General features: G+C 44.4%; 1 protein-coding gene across 3 annotated transcripts in view; it reads right to left on the bottom strand.

Annotated features, from left to right (window-relative positions):
• The window catches only part of Cdyl (chromodomain Y like), a 132,716-nt gene continuing 116,666 nt past the window's right edge, over positions 1-16,050 (bottom strand). Inside the window, exons 5-7 of one of the 3 annotated variants that reach the window (XM_075969902.1) lie at positions 11,667-11,877; positions 2,620-2,763; positions 1-1,534 (exon numbers count right to left, since the gene is read on the bottom strand). In XM_075969902.1, coding sequence (XP_075826017.1) covers positions 1,376-1,534; positions 2,620-2,763; positions 11,667-11,877 — 514 coding nt within the window. In that variant the 3' untranslated portion in view covers positions 1-1,375. The remainder of the gene's footprint in view (positions 1,535-2,619; positions 2,764-11,666; positions 11,878-16,050) is intronic. The other 2 variants (XM_075969903.1, XM_075969904.1) reach the window with 2 other exon arrangements.

A 16,050-nucleotide genomic window follows, 5' to 3' on the forward strand; every position in this document is an offset into this window, starting at 1 on the left:
GTGTTAAGAAATATTAGTTTTATTTAACCAGTTTTCACAGCTGAATATTTATTCTATAAAAACTTTACAGATTGTACAGTTTATATATAGTTCAAACTACGGAACAAAAGAGCAGGTCCCACAGATGCAAAAATACTGTACCAATCCATCCACGGTAAAGGCAGATTTACACACTGCACAGCGCTCCACACGACTGGGGAGGCGTCAGTTCTGAGTATAAACTTCAAAACTGTACAAAAATAAGGTTTTCGATTTTATTTCCATCTTCATACATTCAATATGATTGCAAGCCCAGAAGCCTAAGTCGTAATAGGCGCCTGTAGTCAGGAATCAGTCCCCACTCCATGGGGTACTCGTGAACACGATACTGTGCACAGTATACGGCAGACGTAAATGCAGAGACCGCAAACATTAAATGTCAAATATAAGGTAGTTCTTCTCTGTTTTGAAAGGAGTTTCTGTATTTAATAGTGTGCCGAGAGAATTTTAAATTAAATATAATATAGTCTAAGTGAACCTAAAAATTACACTTTATAAACATAAAAATACTTTTTTTGGTGTAATACATCATTATCTGCAGATAGACAAAACTGCAAAGTAGTATATCTCACCCAGCCACAAGAAGCACTTATGTAGTTATTTTTCAAACGGATCAGAGAAAACTATTTAAACCCACTAACGCTAATTTATAACTTAGCACGCAGCACTCAAGCTAGGGAGTGATTCACTCTGCACCATCACCCGCTTTCCTCCAGACGATGCTTCCTCATGATAGCTGGGTAAGAATGGGGTGCGGTGAGAACGGGAGAACCAGCGGGCATCTCAGCATGAGCCCGTAGTTCAGGAGAGATTTTCCATCCTTGATGCTTTTTTCCCCAAGTTGGTTTTAATTTTGATTAGAATTTTTTTCAGCACTGAGGTACTTGTACCTCCCCCCGGCCCCCTAGATGCGGGAAGATGTTTCAGAGATTTCTGCATCTGTTTAGGTAGAGGGAGGGGGTGAGGCTGGCTAGCACTCTTTAGGGTTTGTGGTCTAGATTTAAAAAAAAAAAACCACCAAAATGAGTAAAATAACATTATTGCAAACTCTTCTGCCACCCTAAATGAAAACATAATTCCTTTAAAAAACACAACTAGCTTACAAGAAAATTAGAGCTTCTAAGAGCAGTCTGGTGCTCAATTACATTTTTATACTGTGTATACTTGAGTATAAAATAAGGACATTTGGACAAAGAAGCTTTGTTGTTATTTTTAAAGTTACAGTACTTAAAAACTCCTCGGTAATAAATAGCTTGGATGTTTCCAGTCCTGCTTCCAAGCGTGAGCTACTGTTGAGGATGACTGGGAGCCACTGATGTCCTGCTCAGTCCGCCAATCAAAACTCATCGATTTTCCTCTGTAAGTACTTCAACATGGAGTCCATGCCCTGGGCGGAGCCCCAGATCTTCTTCAGCACTTCACATTCTCTCTCGTTCGCCTGCTCCAGCTCCATCTTCATGTTACAGCGGACCAGGGCTTTGGACTCTTCCAGGACCTGCGGCAGTGACGAACGAGAAAGGAGGCTGGTTGTTTATAGGTACCAAACCTTTTCTTACACGCATGATAGCAACCAATACATCTTTACATGTTACCAAACTGTGGTGGCGCACGCCTTTAATCCCAGCACCAGGGAGGCAGAGGCAGGCGGATCTCTGCGTTCAAGCTAGTTCCAGGACAGGCTCCAAAGCTACAGAGAAACCCTGCCTTGAAAACCCAAAAATCTTTAGATGTCAATTCACTCGCAACTTAGTACCGGTAGCCCTGCATACTTGTGAATTCCACATCCCTGGGACTCAATCAATCTTGGACTGAAAATATGCAAAAAGATAAAAAAGAAAAGGTTTAATGGAATATGCAGGCTTTCCTACTTCAAAATCCAGCACAGCCCTTCCTCTCAAAGCACTGCACGTCATCTCCAGAGATGACCTGAAGCATACACAGAGGAACACGCTGTGTAAGGGATTTCAACACTTGTGGATTCTGGTACCCATGGTGGAGGGACATATCATGAGAACAGAGGGATGCTGGGATATTTAACAGTGGACACTGAAACTTGACATGGCTCAAGAGAGGTGGGTTTGTTACACGGATCCACACTGACCAAGCGTGGCCACAGCACTATTGCTGTGGGACAATGTGGAGCCCTGAGTGGTTTTCTACTGTATTGAGGTTCAATAAAATTTCCCAGAGAGACTGCGGGTGGAATTTTCTAAACAAAACAGTTTAATTTCATCTATCAGAGTTGCTCGTGTATCTGCATGAGCTTAGACGGGAACTGGATCGATTACTCGGGACATGTCACACACTGCACCGCTAAATCAACGTTGTTAGGAGACCATGACTCAGCACATTTCCTAACCAAAAACCCCAGTAAGAAATGGTTAGCACTGGATGGGGTATGTGAGGACTATGTTTCACACTGGGGTCCATTGCTACATCAAGGCCAGGCACAGATCTGGAACATGGTACAAGTCCAATTTAATCTCTGCGAAGGAAGAGGCTTTCTCCCTCATTTAAAAAAAAAAAATCACAAAAGAAAACAAAAACGGTATATACATATAAAAAACCACTTTGACGTACAACTGGATTACATGAAGCCAGCTCCTTGATGCGAACCATGACTTCCTGGGTGAAGGTCCCTGGCCAAAACACCTGGGAGACCAGGCCCTTGCCGCACGCCTCCTGCGCGGTCAGCTTGCGCCCACTGAGCAGCATTTCGTTGGCCTGAAATGAAAGAGTAGACACGATGTGAAACGTGAGGGGAAGTGGGTGGAGAAGATGTCTTGGAAATTCAAACCACAGAAATCCAAGCTGAGGGTGGACTTTTGAAGACGTTAGAACGTTAGAATCTGCTTTATATCCTCTAGTGGCCACTAAGAACAGACCACAGACAAAGCATGACCAAGTGGGTGGACAGAAACGTAGTAATACCCTGGGCCAGTCAAAAAAAAAAAAAGGAGAAAAAGGTTTGCTTCATGATGTAATTCGGAGTCATATAGACTTGGATGAAATCCAAATTAGAGGCTATTTTGTGGTAAATGAGGTTGCTGGTGGAACTTCCCCTATAATTCGAGTTTCTCCTCTTAACGCTGGCTCTTCCCACACAAGTCAACTCATTAAAAACGCAACGTGGGGACACGAGTGGGTAATTCGTGCTCTAAGGGACTGAACCCAACATAAAACTACATTTTCCCTCTTGACAATGTTCTAATGTCACTGCTGGGGGGGCCATACCTGAGGAGCCACGCTTCTGTCATATGGATACTACCTATCCAGGAGGAACTGAGTGTACCTCAGCAACTGTCGTCCATCTTGAGGTTCTGAGTTACTCTACAAGATGGACTGGAGAAAACTAACGCAACTTTACTTCTGACGAGATTCGAGGCCACTGTTCACATCCTGGCAGAAGGTGTATGGACCTCACATCACTAATGACAGGATCACAGTTGCTGTGACCGGCTAAGGAGGTTTGCCTAGCAGACTGCCCAGCAGCCAATGTGACCATGGCCCACCTGTGGTTTGTCCTGCACAGATAGCCTTGCCGAGACTTCAGAGGTCCCAAAGAGGCCCAGGAAAACACCCTCTAGATGCTCCCTTCTTCAGAGGCAAAAATTACAGAGGTCCTATAGTAACCACATGCAACCCTCGAATCACAGGGAATATTTGAGTCTTGTAATGCAGAGAGCACACGCACCATGGAGGTCAAGTATGCAGCCGATCCACCACACTTCCAACAGGGCAGACAGTGTACACGGCTGTGTGTGCGACGTATGTGCGGCCTCCTCACAAGAGTCTGCAAGGTTTTAAGGGGCATCACCCAAAGTGTGGACAGCCATTTGAGCTCAGTCGTGAACAAGCTCACAAGCCCGGAATGTTCTCTGAATGAACAGACCCTCAATGTAGAGATAATCTATAAATATCTATAAGACCCCGATCTGACCTTATTTCTGTAGTTGATTTCCCTGCAGGAATACTCCTGGGAGGTGAGAAAGGGAGGGGGCCCTGATGTCATCTGCAGTAGCGAGAGCTCTAGAGCACCGGGAATACTCTTTCTTTGGAGATGACACCACCAGTCATGTAAGTACCGTGTGTCCTCAACACAGTGGATACTAACGAACTCGCCAGGCCCAGGAAGCCCGTCTTGAGTATTTCTTCCCATGCTGTCCTTTGGGACCCATCTGTCTAGTTATTTCCTCTTCCCCATCTTTGAGACACAGACCAGACCACCATGAACTCATGGTCTGGTTCCAGCATCCCACTAAACCCTACTTCATTTCATACATGCCATTTGCTGCCTCTGGGAGACAACTCACAGCCCTGGGGGGCGGTGCTCGCTTCCCATGTCCATCTCTGTTAATCACAACTGCCCTTGCTCCGGCCTACACATTGTCTTAGCATCTCACCTCCTTCTCTTGGCTGATCTGGCTCTACATCCATAGGTGACTAGACAATCTTTTATGGTCTGTGGTTTCCCCACCTCACCCCCTATTTCACATGGTTAAGATGTGCAGGACAATGAAAGGAATTTGAAATTTGACCCATGAGGGTAAGACAGGACTGATTCAAAGCTGTGAATGCATTCCATGTAAACAGGTAGTGAGTTTAAAACAGAGGCACGAAGAATCAACAAATCACAATAACCTACAACCCAAATCCAACCATCACCAGCAAACAAAGACCCATGAAGAAAAAACCATTTCCTTGGTCAGACTAAATAGGCTGAGCCCCACCCTGTCACTCAGAGTCAGAGGTGTGGGGAGGGTGCCATTTCTGTTTCAAGATGTAAGAGGATAACCAAGAACGCTCTTGTGTGTGAACTAGGGGTTAGGAAATCAGTCCTTAGATTGGTACATTGACTACACACAAGAGCAAGATTTGGTAGTGAAAGGCTCACAGATGGGGCCTATGCACGAGCCTGGACCATCCTTCCCGTTCTCCTTAGCAAAGACTACCCAAAGTGCTCATACTGTACTTGTCCTGGACGGTTCCTGAGTATACGGGGTGGGGATTCTTAAGATGGGACTGTAAAAGGGGCACGGCGCACAGCAGGCACTCTAGGGGTGTCTTAAGGGTGGTGGTGGCAGAACGCAGAGCAACAGACTCCCAGGCTAAAGCCACACCCACCAGCAGTTGGGCAAGCAAGTGAGCTGAGGAAGGCTCACACAGCTAGTCTCATTGTAGGTCATTTTCTTCTGACAGGGGCATTTCTTCAGTTTAACCTTCCTGTTAACTTATACACACCTGGTAGGGAAAGTTACACTTGTCCCAGGCTCACTTTGGCTTCACCAATGTGTCACAAGAGAGATTATCTTTTTAGAAGTCGTTTTAACAAGAGCTGCCAACAACACAAGTCACCTAAATAGCATTCAGTTACTTGTTGCATAGGTTTTAGTTAAAGACGCCGCTCACAAGGTGGGAATTTAAACTGTGTGGGTCAGGCACTCAGTTGCTCCAGAGTTTCAGCAGGCTCTAAGGGTATTCTGGGCTTGAGGAAGTGGATGGGGTCCTGTTTTGGAGGATGCAGCGTAGTACCACTGACTTCTCATGGCCACTATTGTGGAATCCTGAAATGTCTCTAACCGTGGCTATAAGCTCTGTAATCACAGCGTAGAGCTATACCACCTGATTCTAAGTTGAGACAAAAAACAATTATTGGCCAGGACTCACTCATCTACCAGGGAAACAGCCAGAGAAGGAGGTGTTCATGTGGACTGATTTCAAGCTATTCTCTAAATTATACTTATTTAGTGAGTGTGTTTGTGTGTGCGCGCATGCATATGAGAGAGAGAGAGAGAGAGCGAGCGCACTAGCTGCAATGCACTTGTGGAAAGCAGAAGACAATTTGCAGGAGTTAGCATTCTCTTTCCATCATGTGGATCCCAAGCATGAAATACAGGCACGCCTGCGGAGCCATCTCATTGACCTAAAGCTAGTGAGCTCTTGATATCTTCACACTGACAGCATTTGGTTCATGGGATCCAATTCTAAAAATGTACCTGCTCAGCGGCATACACAGGTTCAAGACTGTTCATCTCCTCCACATGGGCCCTATTTGTGCACTTTACCTACCACACACCTACAAAGGGCCTACAACATAGGAAGAACACACTACCAGATGTTCAAATTTAGCTATAACTATGGTTCTCAACCTCCCTAATACTGTGACCCTTTAATATAGTTCCTCTTGTTGTAATGCCCCCGAAACCATAAAATTATTTTCATTGCTTCTTGATAACTGTAACTGCTGCTGTGATGACCCAGAATATAGGTATTTTGTGTTTTCCTATGGTCATAGGTCTTACCTGTGAAAGAGTCATTTGACCCTCAAGGGGTCAAGCCTCAAAGGCCGAGAACCGCTAGATTAGTAGGTAATGAGGATTCTTTATTGCCAGAATTAAAAATAGCTGTTGTCAAATGATCTACTTTAGCAATAGCTCACAATGAACCTAAAGCTGATTTTACTGGTAGTGAATGAGCTATGATTATTAATCTTGGTTGTCAACTTGATGGGATTTAGAATCACCATGGAAACAAATGTCTATGACCCACCTTAAATGTGGGTAATACTACACCCTGGGGTGGGGTCGTGTGGTGAACCGAGGTGAGGAGCTGAATAGCAGCACTCCCTGACTGCAGACTCAGAGTGACTGGAACCGCAAGGTCCCTGCCACGCTGGACTGTACTCCATTTGTCCCCTGAAACAACCGTTCAAGTTGTTCTCTCAAATTATTTTGTTCCAGTGATACAGAAAATTAACCCTTGGGATCAGGAGTGGTTAACAAAACTAGAATGGTTTGTTACTGAGATAACCCTGATCATGTGGTTGGACTCTGGGGATAGAAAATTCCTAGAATGCTGTAAAAAGGACTTGATTAGTCATTCTGGTAGACCGTGGAGGGAACACAGGGATAGGGAGCCCTGGCTCTTAATGCTCCCTTGAGCAACAAGAACTCTATAGGGAACTGGGTCAAAGGCCATTTATGTAATATTCCTGCCAAAAATCTGGACGCACTCCACTCATGGCTAATGAGTGAGGCTGAATACAGAATGCATTCAGCTGTCTGGTGGAGGAAAAAAAACCAGGACAGGCTAGCACTCTGTTGGGTGGTAATCATCACACTGCTTACTGTTCTCATCCAAATCCACAGTGAGACAGTAGCAAGTGGAGCAGGAACTTCATGAAAAAATACGTAGTTTAACGCGGGAAAGGACACAAATGAGTTTAAAGTTAACAGACAAGGCAAATGTAATTGTTATGAAAACTTGGCACTCTGCCCTGAGGGAAAGACTCCACTTGGAAGGCGCTAACTTCTAAGAAGGCAGAGTCATTTAACAGGAGAAACTTCAGGGAGAATGCTGAAGAATGAATGGCTTCCCTGCTCAAGAACAAGTGCCGTGGAAAGTACTTTTGTGTACACCATACAGCCAAGGTACAGATGTCTCTAGAGCAGTGGTTCTCAAATGGTGGCTCATGGCCCCTTTGGCAAACCTGTGTCCCCCCAAAATATTTACGTTATATTCCTACCATTAGTGAATTGGGATCCAATTCTAAAAATGTACCTGCTCAGAGGTACACACAGGTTCAAGACTGTTCATCCCCTCCACATGGGCCCATTGTGTGCACTTTACCCACCACACACTATTTCAGAGTTATGAAATAGTGACAAACATAATTTTATGGCTGGCAGTCACCACAATATGAGGAACTGGATTAAAGGGTTGCAACATTAGTGCTGTGGGACAATGGTCTTGTATCCTGTCACTTATATTATCTTTTAATCAAATGGTGATTGGCCAGTAGCCAGGCAGGAAGTAGAGGCGGGGTGACAAGAACAGGCGAATTCTGGGAAGAGGAAAGAGTCAGTCTGCAGTTATCACCCAGACATAGAGGACACAGATGAGCACGCCTTGCTGATGAAAGATACCAAGCCACGTGGCTAACACAGACAAGAATTATGGGTTAAGATGTAAGAATTAAATAATAATAAGAACCAGTTTATGATTGATGTAGACCTCTGTGTATTTTTGGGGGGACTGAATGACTGTGGGACATGCTGGGACAGAAACTTCAGTCAACACATCAGGAAGGTTGGGAACCACTGGTACTTAGATGTAAAGATGTAAGATGCAGACGTAAAGATGCAAGATTGACAGGGTCACGGAACCTCTTCCCGGGTTTCAGAGACAATGTCGGCAAGACTCAAGTCCCTGAAAGGTTACTACATTAATGTTGGAGATGGAAGGATCTTGGGACTCTGTGTAATGCAGGTAGCAGAGTTTGGGGTTCAGGAAATCCCCCAGTCCTTTTGGAGTCCAGACAATTCTATAACCAGTCCCAGATGACAGATAAGTAATAGATATAGGATTTGGTGCTTGGTCTACTAAATTTGGTTCAATCATATGCCTCTTTCATTCTCTCTGAATGTGAATATTTATTACATACTACTGTGTATTGCAGTATGTGTTTTTGATACAGTAGTATAAGATTAATTTGAATTTCACATTAGACTTGGACTTTTAAAGTACTGGGACTATTAAAAAGCTACAAAGACCTATATTATGCATTATGAGATGGCCATAAGCCATGGAGCAGAAGGTTATAAGGTTAAAAGGGAAGTTTGCTTGTCAAGTTGGTAAAAAGCGGGCTTATGATGGCTAATGCTGATTGTCAATGGGGCTTAGAATCACCACGAAAAAACTCCTGGTTAAGTCTGTGAGGGATATTCTAGATTAGGTCAATCAAGGCCAAATACCAGCTTAAATGTGGGCTGCAACATCCCATTCCCTAAGGTGGAGGTGTGTGTGCGTGTGTGTGTATGGGGGGGGGGTCTAGAGAAGCAGCGACTGGCAGGCTCAAAACCCTGGTCCCATCACCATCCAACTGTGAGTCAAATAATTCCTTCTGTAACTGGCTTTCGTCAGTTATTTTGCCCCAGCAATCCATAAAGTAACTAGGAGTGTAGAGGCTGCAGGGAGACTTGGGGGGTCACTGATTTAGGGGCTCTCTTAGGACACAAATCTAATCCCTAGCAAGTTCCCCAGGGAAGTTTTCCCTTGCTCTTTTGCTATCTCTAAGGAGAGGAAAGTGGGCCCCAGCTGAATAAAGGTGGCAGACCAAGACTGCTATTGGTGACCATGGAAGAAGGGACAAGATGCCATGTAGGCTTACAGTGAAAGCCAGAAAGGTTATACTTTAGCCCTGGTGTTCTGGACAAGAATGGGCCATTCTTAGCAGCAAAGGGTGCATCTAGAGTCAAATGATTACACTGGAAATGTCCCTGCAGCCCACATATGAAATGCCCACAAAGTGAGGTATGTCTAGTCATGTAAGTGGCATAGGAAAAACAAGTCTAGCTTAGGTCAACGCAGACCTGTGGCAGATATGTGGCCTTGATGAATGGCCAGGAGCCTGGAGATCGGGGACAAGGGCTTGTAGGGGAGAGGTGTGTAAAGGAAAGGAGGGGAGGGATGCATAAGAAAGAATGCCACCTGCCATATCGTGTCCATATTCAACAGGAAACCCAACCTTGGAGAGGACACTGAATTGGGTGCAACTCCTAACACTGGCCAGTCTTGGATACTTGACCAGGGCAGACCTGGCACTATAGTCACACAATCTGAGGGGTGGAGCATCTCACCAGTGACTCCAAAATACCATGTGACTTTGCTATTTTTGCTTGACTGTCCTACCAACAGAAGACATCAAGCTGAGATACTTATGTGGAATCATTCCCAAGGACACCTGTCTGTTAGTTCCTGGTGGTGGCCTGACTGTTCCAGTAAGAACAGATGCTCTCAGCCTGTCCCAGCCCACAGGTACTGTGGTTTTATCGGGTTGGGAGTCTGGAGTACCAGGGTAGGATACTGGTCAGGAGACCCTTCACAGCAGAGGATACACAGAGGTGATAAGACCATGGGGCATCTGTTGGGTGTAGAATGTGTGTCTGTGACCCAGTGAGTGGGTGTTGTTCACTGGTAGCACACACAGTACCCCTAAGACCTTTCAGCTGCATCTTATCTTCAACAGGGACTTGAGAGAAGCAGGAGGTTTTGGTTTTCTCCTCTTTGATGACAGCCATTATGTTCTAAGTAGGGTAGTGATGGGGGCTGAAGCCCTTGGGTACAAGTATCCCAACAGACTGAACATTAAGGCTAGCAGAAGGGGAACTGGGGGAGGGCATGTGTGGCCCTGGAGCCAGCCTGGCTGTGGAGACTGGTTTGTTCTACTAGCTTTCGTTTTCACATTTAGTACTTGAAATGATTTTAGACTTACAGAAAAGTATTGAAAGTTTAGATAAGAGTTCCCAATCCTCTATATCTTCCTAGGTTGCATTCTTGACAGGCTGCATCTTAAAATGATAAACCCCACCAAATTACCACTGATTTCCCATTATTACTAGACTATAAACGTTACTGATCTTGCCAGCTTCCTCACTGATTTCTTTTCTATGACTCAGGAGCCCACTCGGGGCCCTGTCACATCCTTCACCATCTACCACATCCGGCTGCTTCTGAGGAACATTATTCAACAAGTACAGTTTGGTTTTCTTGTTGACTAGACTGAGCAGTGTTCCTTGGCAGAGGTCCTCAGTGTGAAGGCTGCGGTGTCTCTGCATCTTCTGGAGGTGTTCTGAGGTCCATTTACAGGTTGACTGCAATAAGGGAGTATCCTTCACGCTTTCCACCACAACCAACAAGAGGAGGCAAATATCCTTCGCCTTCTTTGTAATTCTTGGGTGATTTTGATAGAAACTTACTGCTGAATGTCCCTCTCTTCCAAGTTTCTCCCAGGAAGAGGCCCTTTGGGATTAGAAGATATGTCCCTCCTTCAAATGTGCAAAAGGTGCGTCTTCGTGGTACGGGAATGGACTACGGTGGGCAGAGATAAGTGGTTCCTTCCAAGAGAAGTCTGTTACCCCATGTGGGAGCTGCGCTGTTGGCAGATGGCTGTCAGCTCCACAGGGAAGGTATAGTTCCATCGCCGTGTTAATGGGCAACATTCTTCTTGTGAGGTCCACACACGGTGATGATGCAAATGAAGCAGCCATGCAAATTCATGGGAGAGATGCTTCAGAGCCGTGCGTGTGTGTGCGCGCGCGCGATATCACAGCCCAATGGCCCTCTGTCTCACCAGCTCTTCAACAGGTGCTCAGTGACTGGGACTCTTCCTGCCGAAGTCTCTTGAGTTCTGCCTCTGGAGAACCCCATGTCATGACTTTTTGTCTCAGTTCAAGGACTAAGGAACAAGGTGTCTATAGCTGCTTGTCAAAACGTAAGCTACAATATAAGCACGAACTATTACAGATGGATTTTTAAAAAAACATTAAAAAAAAAAACAAGAGCACAGAAGTGGGGAGACCCTTTCTTTCCCTATGCACACTGCCCCTTTTCAGTAAAGGATTTTCAAGTGCCAATATGGATAGTGGATATCAGTGTTAACTATGCAAAGCTGTAAGTTCACAACAGTACACAGTTCATAGTATTCCATGAACAAAAACCAACCTGTCTGTATAGCTGGGATGGGAAGTCCCCACAGAATGGCACACTATATACATGGAGTATAACAATAACAAGCCAGATCTCCTCAGGATGTCTTCTAGAATGAGTTTGTTTTAAATGGTACTCACAGACGCTCCTCCCATAATCTTGGGAAACATAACGGTAGAGCAGCCATCTGGACTCTGTCCGAAGGTGGTATAGGGTGTTTGAAACCAAGCCTTTTCGTTAGCCCAAACCACATCACAAAGAGGCAATATGGATGCTCCTAGTCCAATGGCTGGGCCATTAACTGCTACAATAATAGGCTTCTTAAACTGAATGAAAGTATTCACGAAGTTTCTAAAATGAAAAATAAATGGGGAATTACTGAAAACATTGCATATTTGAGCAGATGAAAAAAAATCTATCATGGAATTCAATTTACCAAGATGTAAACGCTATGGAAATTATTAAGAGATGAGATTTGCTTAAGGTGTTGTCTCTGAAGCTGTGGACCATGGGTTTATTTGCTGTATGTAGTGTGTAAGGCTTAAAGACAGCCTGGCCATGACATGGCCAGTATATCTTAGCCCTTAGCCCCTGACAACCCAGGAGCCCACTCACATTATAGGACTCACGACCAACCAAGGAGTGGTCCTGATGAAGTTTGGTCTGGGACAAACCAAGAGTGTTCGAAGGGGAGTGAACAACAGCAGATAAGGTGTCAGAAAGCACAGCTCTAACTCTGCATGTGACTTCTGACGGCTGTCATCTGGAGATAGCCTGAAATTATACTCAACTAGATGGAATGACTTCCAAGAGATAAAGATGGCAAACAAGGCCAGTAAGCACTCCAAGACCCCACTGCACAGGAGCTCAAAGGACATTAAGGCAAGGAGTGGGGCGGCCATCACAGGGATGTGCATTCTTAGCAAACCCAGACAATACTATCTGGTAGCTGGCTCGGGTCAGACTGAAAAAGGTCACTTTTGGGGATGGGGAAGGTTCCCACATACGGAAGGCAGCTATTTATTCAAAGATAGCTCCGTGTTATGAATTTTAACAGGGTGGAACAAAGAGAAAGAACCAAAACGTACAGCCCAGAGTCCCTCACAGGCAGAATGAGCCACAGGTCAGAATGGGGAGCAACTAGAGCTTTTTATGACTGACTCCTAAATCTGGGCCTACTCTCAGCACTGTAAAGAGCTAACAAATTGTTTTCCATAACTCACCAATTTAAAATGCTGCAGTGATAAGCTTGCACCTCTGAAAACCTTAACACAGCAGTTTAGGTTGTGGGCCAGACAACCTTTGGAACAGACTTTGGAGGCAAGCAGTCTTACTGCCTTCTGAGAACTAAGGATCAATAACCTGGGATGGACTACATATCCTATGCTGTTCCTGACACCTTCGGAAAGATGACTGCTAAACTGGTGGTCTCCATGCCAGAGCAGATATTCCCAAAATATGCGCTCTAGGTACCCAGAGTGGCTGCCACAGTGCTAAGATCAAGAAACCACAATGGGATGGTAAATTAACACGACAAGAGTGATCATAATGCTAAAATAATTGTCCAGAGAAATAACAAACGGATTTACCATTTGTGTAACACACTATACCAATTTACATGCTTGCAAAAACCAAAAATTTGTTTCTAAAGTCTTAGGGGAAAATCAAAACCTGGACTTTATTGTTGCTTGTAGTGACTTTAGCTGGCTCTTGGTAAAAGGGTCAGAAATCCAGTCTGGAAGAAGGAGCTCCCCTTTTATGCAGGAACTGATCACTCTGATGTGTGAACCCAGACAACTGATAAAGAGCCACACAGGAAATCCCTAAACCCTCACAGCATCCTGCCCAGTAGGAACACCCCAGGGCCATGAAGGCTTAGTCTTGGGAGCATCCAGCCCAGACACAAGGCGCCCTGCTGTGGAGCTAGTGACTGTCCCTGGCCTTGGGTTGGAGCCCCGACTAGCCAGTCAGCATCAGGGGAGGGAGCTGCCTATTACTTTTGTTGGGAAAGGCTTTGTATTAAGCAAAATTTGTTCTGGAAGAACATTTACTAGCTTAGATATCAAAATGCTAGGGATTGTTGGGGAAAATGAAGCAATGAGGATCCAGAGCTGTTAGCAGCCAGCTGACTGCTCTTTCTCAGCCGAGCTAAACAGGACGGAGTGGAAGAGGAGGTCAGGCTTCAGGGGAAGCTGGAAAGAGCAGCACCTCCCACACAGTCTAGGCAGCTGCCTAGTCCTGGTCCACAGACTCCAGAAGCCAAATGAGTAGATCGCTGGTCCTTCTGTCTTTACCAATGTCCTGGATATTTTATAATGATGAATCTTCAAAGTGGCTATCCCCAGTGTGTCTGACAATGGAACAGCCTAGTGTTTAACTCAATCTTCCTTTCTGACTTTCAGAAACTCAAGACAATGAGTTTGACTCATTGTTTTAAGGGATTTGAGATGAGGGACACCACAGAAACAAACACAAATGAGCAAGAGGAAGGCTAAGTGAGTCTGATGTGACCTACTATTTAAATGACCTGCTAAAGCGTACCAAGAAAAATTCCTACCAATGGGAATGCATTTGCTTACAGACACAGGTAGGTTTCAGTGAGGCGGGGTTTGTTGTTTGCTAGAATACTAAGCCAGCTTTATGATACATGTGGGGAGGTTGGGAAAAGAAATGAAGAAAATATACATTTAAAATTACAAAGTTCAACAAATGAGACTATTTCAGTCTGTCTTGATTTATTTTGGGGGGGGGTGTCTTTTCTGGTTTCCTAATCCCAACACCACCAGTCTCTGCTGCTGTCAGAGTAACTCAGCACTGGAGGGAAGGGGTGAGTCTCAGGAAGATTCAAATGGAGCTCAAGGAAAGCAGACTTGGAAAAAGAAGCCAAACTCTGAGACATTGGCTGGTGAGCCCTATTTTTAAATTCAGTTTTATCTATCTATCTATCTATCTATCTATCTATCTATCTATCTATCTATCTATCTATCTATCATCTCTAGGCCAGGGCTGTCATAACACACACTTTTCTGTGTGGATCCAGTGAACCCATGGAAAAAAATTTAAAGGTGCCACAAGGCTTGTCTGCAGAGTTTGTGACCACCTCAGACCGCGCTTATAGCTCTTGTGCCATACAGAAATACGGGCCTACACAGGATGACTGGGATACAAATAAATCTCAAGTTTCCACCCACTGATCCTGAATGCGGGCAGAGTATGAGGAACGTCTAAGGTTGTCTTGGATTGGAGCCCCAGCGGCACCACTGGTTAACTGTGCAATACGACTCTAAAGTTAAAGTTGTTTCATGGGTACTGACAGTCTGCCAGGGACTTAGGCACATTTAATTTTTCAACTGAGAAAGATTGTGCCATCTACTATTTAGTAAGATTATACAACTTCAAAATTCTGGGGGAAAAAAGATCAAGTTATGATCACACTCAGAAACACACCCATGAGGGCACAGTTCATCTTTTGAACATGATAGTGTCATGTACAAGTTTCATGCCCCAGAACTATGCAAACAAGTTATATAAAAGAATCAAACGATTAAGTTTTAAGTGAAACAATTGTTTAAAAAAATTAAATTTTATGATTTTGTATTGGGTTGCATTTATAGCTAGCTATCTTTGGTTGTGTGTGGCCCATGGTTGGACACTCCTGGAACAGATGGTGGATAACCTCCTAAGTCCAAGTGTCTATTAATTTTGAAAATGATGAAATATGTTGTGTAAAACCAAGGCAATGCCTCACCACTCCAAAGTGTGGAGTTCCATGGCCCCTTGGGGGATCTATCAGAGTCAGGATATGCCATACCTCAGACCCACCAACACAGAAAAACAACATAAACCCATTCGTAACCTGCTGTGTGTCTCCAGGAGGTTTATAGGGGGCCAGGAAGCCCAATGCCCAGTGACAATACTTAGTCCTGGCAACTTGGAGCCCACTAACTCTCAGAGTCTCAATGCTAGCTCTACAGGGACCTGGCAGTTTGGGAAAAGATCTAAACTACTTTATTCATTTGCAAGCCTACAAGTCTTTGAGTTTCTAATCAGCTATAAATTAGAAAGAAAAACACAAAAGGGTCCAAAGGGGTCACTTGAGGATAATGTACTTCTAGAGAGGTGGGCAGGGAAACACAGACCTTCCTGGTAGGTGAGGGGCTTTATTCACTTTAACTAAAAGTAACTTCTGAAAAATTAAGACACTTTATATTTTACCAGTAGGGATTAGCACAGTAAAGGAGATGTGCTTACAGTGGGACCTGGAGGTTCTAACCATTAGGACAAACCAATGGAAAAAACCAACCAGAGGGGAAATGGATGAGTCTCCAGGTTGGTCATGTTACACAGAGATGGCAAGCTGCCAAGTAATAGTATAATTTATGTGCTTAACAGAACCAAAACTACATTTTTATTATATACATACATATATTAAAATGCTTATATTGGGAAGGACATGTTGAGTATAACTAAAAACATACTGTAGACTTGAAACCTGTTAAGAAAGTAGATTTCAAGCTGGGCATG

Source organism: Microtus pennsylvanicus, chromosome 4, assembly GCF_037038515.1.
Source record: "Microtus pennsylvanicus isolate mMicPen1 chromosome 4, mMicPen1.hap1, whole genome shotgun sequence".
Taxonomy (NCBI): Eukaryota; Metazoa; Chordata; class Mammalia; order Rodentia; family Cricetidae; genus Microtus; species Microtus pennsylvanicus.